The 10,261-nt window shown below is 47.8% G+C and overlaps 1 protein-coding gene across 1 annotated transcript in view; it reads left to right on the top strand.

Annotated features, from left to right (window-relative positions):
- The first annotated feature begins 243 nt into the window (after window positions 1-243).
- Window positions 244-10,261, top strand: part of Susd4 (sushi domain containing 4) — a 123,561-nt gene continuing 113,543 nt past the window's right edge. The window contains 2 exon segments of the mRNA XM_042054000.1: window positions 244-340; window positions 938-1,120. Coding sequence (XP_041909934.1) covers window positions 973-1,120 — 148 coding nt within the window. The 5' untranslated portion in view covers window positions 244-340; window positions 938-972.

Below are 10,261 nucleotides of genomic sequence, written 5' to 3'. Positions count from 1 at the left end.
CGCGCGGGTTCCCGCTTCATCCCTCCCTCCCCCTCTCCGCGCCGCCGCCGCGCGATCCCGAGCTCAGGTACCGAGCACGCGGGCTCCTCCCCGGGGGCGCGCAGCCCGGCCGCCTTGGCCCTAGTCACCCCCGCCCCGCGGGCGCTCGGGGGGGAGCCCGGGGAGGGAGCGCGCGGCTGGACGGGCGGGGGCGGTGCAGCCCGGCAGCCGCCGAGGCTTCCGTCTTGTTCTTTCGCTAGCTCGCGCAGCGTCGGCAGCAGAGGTCGCGCACAGATGCGGGTTAGACTGGCGGGGGGAGGAGGCGGAGGAGGGAAGGAAGCTGCATGCATGAGACCCACAGGTAAGAGCCGGAGCCCGGAAGGGGCTTGCCTGCCCGGGGAGGCGCGCGCAGGCCGGCCTGGGCGAGTTGGCTCCGGGCTCAGCACCCCTAAAGGAGGAATTTTTAAAATAAAAATCACAGCTCAGATCTCATAGGGGACTGGGGCAATAGGACGCTCCCAATCCCTGGAAAAGCAGAGAAGTAGCCGGGGGCAGCAGGGTGCACATTGTGAGATTCCTGAGAGTAAAATGTACAGGCCCCGGGAAAAGTGTTTTCTCAGCCGCTTGACGCTAGAAGGCTTTAGACTTTCCTGTCATGATCACAACCGCTGAATCCTGGAGACCAGCGCAGAGCCAGTGTGCACTAACCCCTGTCCTCTCTCCCCTCCTCCATCCCTCCCGCACGCGCAGTATCCCATGGTGGCTGCTACTCTCTGGACCCTGCATGGGGGGTGGAAGGGAGGATCTCGGCGTGGGAAAGGGGCGGGAGCTGCGCAGGGGCTACCCGGGATGGAGCCCGCAAAACCCAGGCGCCGGGTACCCAGGGTGGAGGAGGGAAAGCGTGGCCCCAGAGCCCGGGCAACCCCGGGGTATTGTCGTGTTCTGCTCCTGGTTGCAGACTCTTGCAAGCTGGATGCCCTCTGTGGATGAAAGATGTATCATGGAATGAACCCGAGCAATGGAGATGGATTTCTAGAGCAGCAGCTGCAGCAACAGCAGCCTCAGTCCCCCCAGAGACTCTTGGCTGTGATCCTGTGGTTTCAACTGGCGCTGTGCTTTGGCCCAGCACAGCTCACGGGTGGTGAGTAACGCCGCTGTGATGGGAGAGCCTTGGATGGCCCAGCAGGGAGGGGAGCCTGCGCTGGCAGGACAGCACTGCGCCTCCTGTATACATGCAGACTTTAGGGGTGCTTGAGAAACAGAATCCTTGTGTTCCAGTCTTCTGCAAAACCCCTGGAGTTCACAGAAAATTCTGTGGAACCCGGTGCAGGTTCACACACCCACCAGCAGCCCAGTTGCGCTTTTCTGAAGGAAGGACAAAAAGTCTGGTCTATTATTCCCATTTTGGCTAAGAAAGAAAAAAAGAGGGATAGAATAAGAAAGAAAGAGAAAAGAGGCGGTGTATTTGTGGACCTTTTACCTTTGATCTTTGCCCTCTGCAGACCAGTCAGGTTTTGACTTCTGGATTTGGGCAACACTAGCCTAGCCACCTTTAAGAATGTCAAGGGTCTGAAATCATGGTCAGGCTGGTTGAAGGACAGGTTTATTTGAAAGTTAACTTTCTGTTTCTTGGAGATGGTGTGTTGAGGCCCGTCAGTGGCTGCTGGGGGTGGGGAAGGGTTGTAGAGTTTCAGGGATGTTTCTGTAAGATCATTTAGCGGGTTACAGGGGAACCAAGTCAAAAAGCGAAAGTTAACTGAAATAAATTGATAGCCCCAGTCTCTGTAGGCGGCTCCTCAGTAATGTGCTTGATTCCAAGGGAGAGGGCTGTGTTTTGGTTGTGGTAGAGGAAGACAGATGGAGTTCCTGTCTGAATTCCCCTGCTCAAGCATCTTCCTTTCTCCCTTGTGCACCACTGTCCCTCACTCCTGTCGGTTCCAAATATTCCTTGAGAGCTTGCTGCTGTGGGCACGTGAAGGACAGGTTTGTGAAATCCTGTGGATGTCTGGGTAGACTGTCATCAGATGAGAAAGGAGCATTGCTGGGCAGAAATGAACCATTTGCTTGTGGGAAAACGTTGCTGTCTCGCAGACTTGGGAGGTGAAGGTGGGGACTAAGAGATGAGTGGAGAGGGAGCAACACTGGGGAGGAGAGTGACCGCCCAGGCCTTCACCCAGAGCAGACTGCAGTCCAGGCATTCCCCGTGGGCAGCTGTCAGATGCCTGGGGTGTGAAGGTGTGAGTCTGGGTTAGGGAGAAAACTCTTACTTTGGCTCTGGATGGAGTGGGCAGGCGCGTGGTTGTCTTGACTTCATTTCTCTCAAGGAGTCACTTCTTGTGCCATTGTTTAGCTTTCACTAGACACGCCTCTGAGGCAGGCGTCCTCCTCACGGAGGGCAAGGTCAAGTGTGAGTCCAGACCGTGTCCTTGTGGCCCGCCAGGGCTTTCCCCTCTCTGGATACTACTAGCCCTGCCTCATAGGCATATTGGAATCAGAGGCAGACCGCCGCTGAGCAGGCCCTAGGGCCTTTCCTCTTTCTGGCCCTTCAGTTCTAGCTCCTGTCCTTCCGGCCAGGTCCTCATGATTTTCCATCGTCCTGGCTCGTGCCTCCCATGTAGGTGACAGATGAGCTAATCAGAGCCCATCTACATGTGTCTCCGCTGTTGGGTGAGGTCTGAGCATGGGGTGGACTTAAAGGCTATGCTCTTGGCTTCACCCATTGCTGTTCCCAGGGCTTTCCCAGCTTGGTTTAGCAGCGCTGTTTGGACTCCCCAGCTACCTTTGTAGTTTACAGTGGTGTCTTTCGCACTCCCTTCCCAGAGTCTTGGAAACAGTGGGAATAAGGGTTCCCCATCACCTTTCAGCGTCAGAGCCCTTTCTTGTAGGGATCATCTGTTGCAGAATGGCTGTAACTCTTATTTATTTATTTGTTTGGTGATGCTGGTTTGTGGAGGAATACTTATTACCATTTTAGGACACCTGCATGAATCCACAGTCTGGGCAGGGAAGGACGGCGAGGGACATCCTGAACATGGATGAAATGGGTTTACTTTCTCAGAAAAGAAATCTATGTAGTATCCAGGTTGATAATGAAGGCAAATTTACCATTACTCCGAACCTCTGCTCTTAAAACATCCATGTGTATGCAAATCTATCCTGTTAAAAGATAGATCCTGATTCCACCGGCTCTGGGAGGTCCCTGAGAGTCTGTGTTTCTATGTTCTTTCATTTATTATTGTTGTTTGTGTGCATACACATCTGCCACATTGGTGCTGGTTTCCTAGGAGGCCAGAAGAGAGCGCTGGATTTCCTGGAGCTTGATGTACAGGCAGTCATGAGGGGCACCACGTGGATGCTGGGATCTGAACTTGGGTCCTCTAGAAGAGAGGCAGGTGCTCTTAACTTTGGAGCTATCTCTTCAGCCCCAAGGGTCTATATTCAATATACTCCTAGCTCCCAGGGGAAGTCTTTGTTTCCGGTTAAAGATCACAGTTTGATTAGCAATGCTTTAGACTAAGGTGTTCCTTAAAATCAGTTGCTTCTAACTCCAGACTTCCTGACCTCCTTCTCAATTACCAGATGCCAATGACCTGCTGAGGAACAGAAGTCTCAGCCAGTGTCTCATCTGTGGGTGAAACACAGCTGAAATCAGCCTCACGGAGCGCTTTCCCTCCCTTAACCCACAAAAGGCGCATATTTAATAGGCACTCTTCTGAAATGTGGATTTTCATTTTTGATTGCTTTCAGAGAAAAAGGAACACCACAATAGCCAGATATAATAGTCTGAGCTGGGGGGTGGGGGGAAGCATGTGCCCAGTATAAGTTTTACAGAAAAAGGCCTGAACTAGAAAGGGAGAAATTGAGAAAATGACCAGACAAAAGAGGAGAGAGAAAAGAACTCCATCAAAACCGAAAGGCTTTGTCCTGGGAAGCCTGAGATCCAATTCAACTCTTTGAGCCCTAGGAGAGCTTTTTATAAGCCTGGCTTAGCTTGTGGTGACTTTGGGTGGCTCTCTTGGAGCTGTCTTTTGTCAGCTGGGTGAAAGGGTCCTCATTTGGAGCCTCTGAAAATGATTATCTTGAGTGGACCCCTGACAGGCTTATGGGGGGGGGGGGTGGCAAATACAGGACCCTGCTGTGCCCAGTAATCCTACTGGACTATGGTTTCGGTTGCCTTTCTTCTTCTGCCTCAGTCTACTTTCCCAGAAGCCTCGTGGGTCTGGAGGAATGACGTAAGTGGTCCACCCAGAGGTACTGGAAGAGGACCTAGACTTTGCTTTACAAACTACTCCTCCAAGATCAATTCTATTATTGGGATCTCACAGTGGGTGCTGCGCTTACTAGCTTTGAGGATTTTGATGTGGGGTGTTCTCAGATTCCTTATGTATACGGTAAAGAGGATTTTACAAATCTTAGGGAATTGGTATCAGGGATGGAAATGCCACAGACTCTCAGTAATTGTGGAAGGTCATGGAGAAGTAATGGCAAGGCTAAGGCAGTGCTATAGTTTGGGGCATCTTTGATCTATTTATTCATGAAGCGTGAAGTACCTGGACCCCACCTCAAACCAAGGCCTGTTGCTCATGTTGTTCTTTTAAACGAATAGAACCTTCCCCTTTTATCCCAGTGAACACTTTTTTTTTATCATCATTGTATGCTTCTCAAGTCAGTAAATTCTTCACTCTCCTGGGCTCCCTCTGCTCTAAGAAGCAGTGCTTTATCATATCACTGTAAGCCCACTGAGGGCAGCGATCTTGACTGATACATTTTTATGTTTTAGGCACCAGCGCAGCATCTGATTCATGGCCCAATGCTCAGTCAGTGTTGGTTGAAAGCAGGAAAAATAGACACCTCACTTCCTGTGTCTCCATTTAGAAAACAATCACTGTGGGCGGACGAGTTATGAAAAGTTGAGGCCATGTCCAGTTGGAGGTGGTCTCGGGAAGGCTGGAGGAGAGAGAGGAAGGGCTTCAGAGACAGGGAGTCACTTAACCAGGTACAGAGATGTGGAGATGGTCACATGATTGGACTCACCAGAGAGCAGAGACTAGTCTGACAAATGCAGATGCTATGACCACAGTGAACCATGTAGAAGGACAGATAACATGGAGTCTTTTCTTTTCTTTCTTTTTTTTTGGTTTTTTGAGACAGGGTTTCTCTGTAGCTTTGGAACCTGTCCTGGAACTAGCTCTTGTAGACCAGGCTGGCCTCGAACTCACAGAGATCCTCCTGCCTCTGCCTCCCAAGTGCTGGGAATAAAGGCATGTGCCACCATCGCCCAGCTTTGGAGTCTTTTCTTAAGGGTCTTGGGAGCATCAGGCATGTCTCACATCAGGACCCAGGGGATAGTGTTTGGAGCAGGAGTGTAATGTCAGGCAGGCTATACTTCCCACTTCCCTGCTAGCACCCCCGAGGTACCATTCTGTCTGAATTTAGTCTCGTGAGGGTGAGGTCTCATCTGGGTCATGAGGCATACCTGTGTGCCAGCAGATAGGAACAACTAGTTTGTAGATGTGGTTATCTTGGAGTTTTATTGAAAAAATTTTTATGTGTGTTTGAGCAGAAGCTTTTCCTGCAATGCTATCTCTAAAATCCATGGTTTCAAACTGAACCTAGTCAACAAAGTCCCAACTCCCAAACCTCCGGCACATATCTCCTCAACAAAGCCTGTAGTGATTTAAGCAGCATGGAAACGCAGCTTATTGACAGGTGAAATCCTAAAGCTTTGGGGATGCAGAAGGATTTCCTGTAGCAAGTAGCAAATCTCACATCTCACAAGCCAGAAGAGAAGAGGCAAGTCAAAGAGACCCAGTGTGTCTTTAATTCCCTAGCATAATGGTGGGATAGATGAAGATTCTGATTAGAAATGAGGGAAAGTGGCTGTGCTATTCTGTTCTTGGTGTCTGAAAAAAAGCTCCAGTGTTTCCGTAAGGCCTTCAGATGATAACAAAGGCTCTGTATTCTTTCCAGGATGAGCAGAGTTCAAGTTCAGCTTCTGCCCTTATGTGGCTGCGTGGATTTCAGTTGCCAGTTAGCATCGTGGCCTGACAATATTAAGATCTTTATTAATGTAGTCAGCCCTTGTCTGCAGTTTTGTTTCCGTGATTTCAGTGGCCAGTTATCATCACGGCCTGGAAATATTAAGTGGAAAAGTCGAGAATAAGCGATAACAAAGGGAGTGCCATTTTGAGAAGCACGAGGAAGTCTTTCACCAACCTGCCCAGTTCCTTCTGCATGGAATATAAATTAATCCCCTTGTCGAGTATATAATACAGTAGGATATTTAAAATAATATCCAGAAGATGTGTATTATAACAGCATATTGTTATAAATGTTCGGTTTTATTGTTTGGTATCGTTAATTCCTTACTATGCCTAACATAAATTTAACTTTATTAAAGGTATATAGGTCTAGGATAAAATGAAGTATAGTATGCGGGGATTGCTACTGTCTGTGATTTCCAATGGGAATCTTGGAATGTACACTCACAATAAAGGAAACTTTTAGGGATTGCTGGGTTCCAAGCTCTTAGCTGCCTTCCACATCTCTCTGTTCCATCATTCGGCTTGATTGCATGCCCTGGAAATACACATATAAGGGGATACAGTTTTTGCTCCCAGGGAAATATACAAATAAAACTTCTCAGAAGTTTAAATGCAAATGACTTGCACAAAAATTTCCTAATATAGATTTTTAGTTCATTTTAAAATCTAGTGTTATTGATTGATACTGATGAGAAAAGTGGTTTTTCAGATTGCTTCTTTTTATCCTTTTCTGATTTTGGAAGCTCATTCAGTGTTTGATAATTGAAATAACCACACAGGGTAATGGTATGTCTAAATAGGTCACCAGGATCATTGCTTCTGAAAACTGAAGGAAAGAAAAGACCAAATGAGAAAGCTTTTTAGCTTATTTACAAACACAGTCTCCTTTTGCGAAGACACACAGCAACATCCATGGCAGATACAAAAGACGTATCGTATCGTGCATCTGATGAATCTCTTACCTACTAATTGCTCCATTTTCACAGGAGCTCGCTGTTCAACCATCACTAACCATGGTAGATTGAGAAAAGATGGGGTGAATTGTTAAATTGTCTGAAATCTGAGCGATTGATAAACATTTCTAAATTGTCAGTAATCCTAGTTGTAGACACCTAGAACATGCTTTGTGTTTGTCAACACCCACTCCCACACATATGTAACCTCATTTAACTCCTCATGGGGAACTGCATGGTGTACACCATTGTATGTGTCAACACCCACTCCCATACATGTGTAACCTCTTTTAATAACTCCTCATGGGGAACTGCATGGTGTACACCATTGTATTTGTCAACACCCACTCCCATACATATGTAATCTCATTTAATAACTCTTCATGGGGAATTGTATGGTGTGCACCACAATTTGTTCTTATTTAATAGGAGAGGAACCCAAGGGATGAGAAGACTAGGCCACTTGTCATTTTCGGTATGTTTTTCCTTTTAGTATGCCAGGACATGACAATTCCAATCTCTCGTACATCCAGCCCACCCCTATTTTTATGATAGTTGACCCAAAAGTGTCCATTTAAACTGAAATTATCAAATAGTTTGAAAGTTGGCCTTCCTCGCCATGGTATGAGGGAACTCTAGTATTGTGACCAGAAGAGGCCATAAAACATACTGGTGAACCACAAGAAAATTCCATAATCAGGGATGAAGTAGAGGCCAGGGTGTCTGAACCTTGGACTCTGAGGAAATGATAGTAAGAGACCAGAAACCCAAGAACCTGTCCACCCAGGTCAGAATGGGACATTCCCCGACTTTACTTGCACTGAGCAAAGAGATGCCTGGTCGCTGGACCAGTGACATGCATGCTCACCAGCCCTTTCTAGGGGTTGCGACAGCTTTCCTTGCAGCTTCCATGCGCTTTGGACAAGTGTTAATGATCACACAGCTAGCATGTGCTTAGAGTGTTAAAAGCAATGCAAGCGGGTTTCGTATGTGTCACTACCTGTAATTGCTGAGTGCACCAAGGGGAGGGTTTTTTTCCTATCTCTCCCATCTTTAAGAGGCCTCAGTGAGGTTGCTCTCCTGGAGTCTCCTAATGGTCAGAGAAAGCCAGATGAGGAAGCAAGACGCAGAGGCACACACCTGTAATCTGAACACTAAGGAGAGAGACAGTGGCAGCTAGGACTTTTGAGCCCAAGGGAACAACAATTCTCCCTTGAAGTGTTACATTGGAGGAAGAGTAACATGTGTTGGTTCATAAGATCTGAGAATTACTTGTGTTTGCTCTCCTGCCCAAGAAGACATGTTGGATAGATGAACTTGAGGCTGAATTTTGGGAGGAATTTGGCCCAGTTCCCCCTCATCTTTACGAAAAACATGTCTGAACTGCTCTAAGAGAAGTTACCCACCCAAGAAGGAAAAACAAAGAGAAATAATTAAGTGAGTCGCTCACAAACTGGAATTGAAAGTGCATTTTGAAATAGCTTCTTAATTGGGAGTATTGTAATTGCTTTATTAATCTTAAACAAGGTAAATTGGGAACATCAGAGAAGTCAAATGAAAACAAATTCTTGACATTATTTAGAAGCATCATTAAACCTGGGAACACAGCAGTGAATGAACCTCCACTTCCTCCACCGTGGAGATGCCAGACACTTGCGCCGCCTTCACAGGCTAGGCCCTCTCGTGACCCTGTCTGTGTGTTTGAATGTGCCCCGAGTCTCCAGGAATAGACTTGGGTACAAAGAAGAGGGAAGAGTTGCCGAGCAGAGTAAGCTAGATCAGTGGTCACTTAATAATTGTCCTAGGAAATCGAGGTTTCCGATGTTGAAGAAGGATGAAGCTCTTTGGAAAAGAAAGCCGTGAAGCCGTACTTGACCTTCCCTCGTTTCTGTCTGAAACGGTGGCCTTTTGTCTCCTAGAATCACCACTGCAGCAGAAGAGCTGGACAAGGAAGGTCACTCACACACCATATTCTTATTTTTTCTGACAGTAACAAAATACAGAACAACTTCACTTCTTCGGTCTGTTGCCGTTATAAAGGAGATATGTGGTTGGGTTGAGTGAGCCAGTAAAGAGATTCTTTTAAGAAAGACATAAAATGTGTTCTCAGAGTGGATTTAACGTTGTGCATTCCCACAGCCTTGGTACTGATCTAGTTAGCTGCCAAATTCAAGTTTTCCATGAGGAATGTAGAAGGAGTTTCTGGACTTTAAGCTACCACGAGACAGATAACAGGATCTACTAGTTTTATGGAAATCTGATAGGCTTAATCTTGTGAAAGATTTTCAGTCATCCTTCTTGAGGGCTTCTATTAACTAACATGGACTCTTAATAGCTTAATCTAACCCAAAGATACATTTCAAGGTAAGAGTTAGGGGCCGGGGAGATGGCTCAGTTGGTTAAGTGCTTGCTGGACAGACACGTGATATGCATTCAGCTCCCCAGGACTCTCATGAGAAGCCAGGCTGGGCTGCAGATAATCCCGGTGCTGTGGAGGTAGAGACAGGAGATCCCTGGAGCTTGCGGGTCGGTGTAGCCATCAGTGAGCATGGCAGGATCTGTTCCATTTTGTTTTAGAAATGGATTTTTTTTTAGCAGTGTCGAAGATAGAGATGTAGAGAAACCTTTGCTCATTAAATATTTATCATGCATGTCTCCAAGACTAGGTGGCAGACACAGGTGGAGACAAAGCCCTGCCCTCTGCACATGTATATTCTCTGGAGGACAGTTAGGAAATGGCTGTATTGACTCAGGAGGGACATGCTGAGGACTTTAACTCCAGAGAACTAGCAGAGGAAAAGCTGCAGAGGCAGCGTCCCCGGAGGCAGACAGCAGGGTGTGAGGTTGGCAGAAGGGGGAGACCCCTTGGCAGAGCCTGGCTGCACTCCATTGGGGGGGGCACTGATGAGGGGTGGCATCAAGGAGGGCATGTCCTGCCACCATCACTCAGGCACGCAGAAAGGGACACCTCCAGAGCTGCCCACTGACACACAGAGGCCCCGCTGATCCCTTACTCTCTCAACGTCCTCCCGGTGATGAGGAGGTTCCACTACCCTCGGCACGTGCATTTGGTCACCATCTGGCCATCTGACAGTTGAAAACTCAGTTTGATGCTCAGGAGAGACATTAAGGCTGGAGATGATGTGTATCATCTACTTCAAGAGGGTCGTGGGAGGGGCTGGGCTTTCCCAGGAAGGGAGTGTGGGAGGAGAGGCTGGGGATGTAATGTTGAGAGGAGAAGCCAGCTTGGAGGCTGAGGAGTTGTGCAGCTCATCAATATTGATA

Source organism: Arvicola amphibius, chromosome 12, assembly GCF_903992535.2.
Source record: "Arvicola amphibius chromosome 12, mArvAmp1.2, whole genome shotgun sequence".
NCBI lineage: Eukaryota > Metazoa > Chordata > Mammalia > Rodentia > Cricetidae > Arvicola > Arvicola amphibius.
The sequence above is the reverse complement of the archived record's forward strand: the minus strand, read 5'-3'. Positions and strand labels throughout refer to the sequence as shown.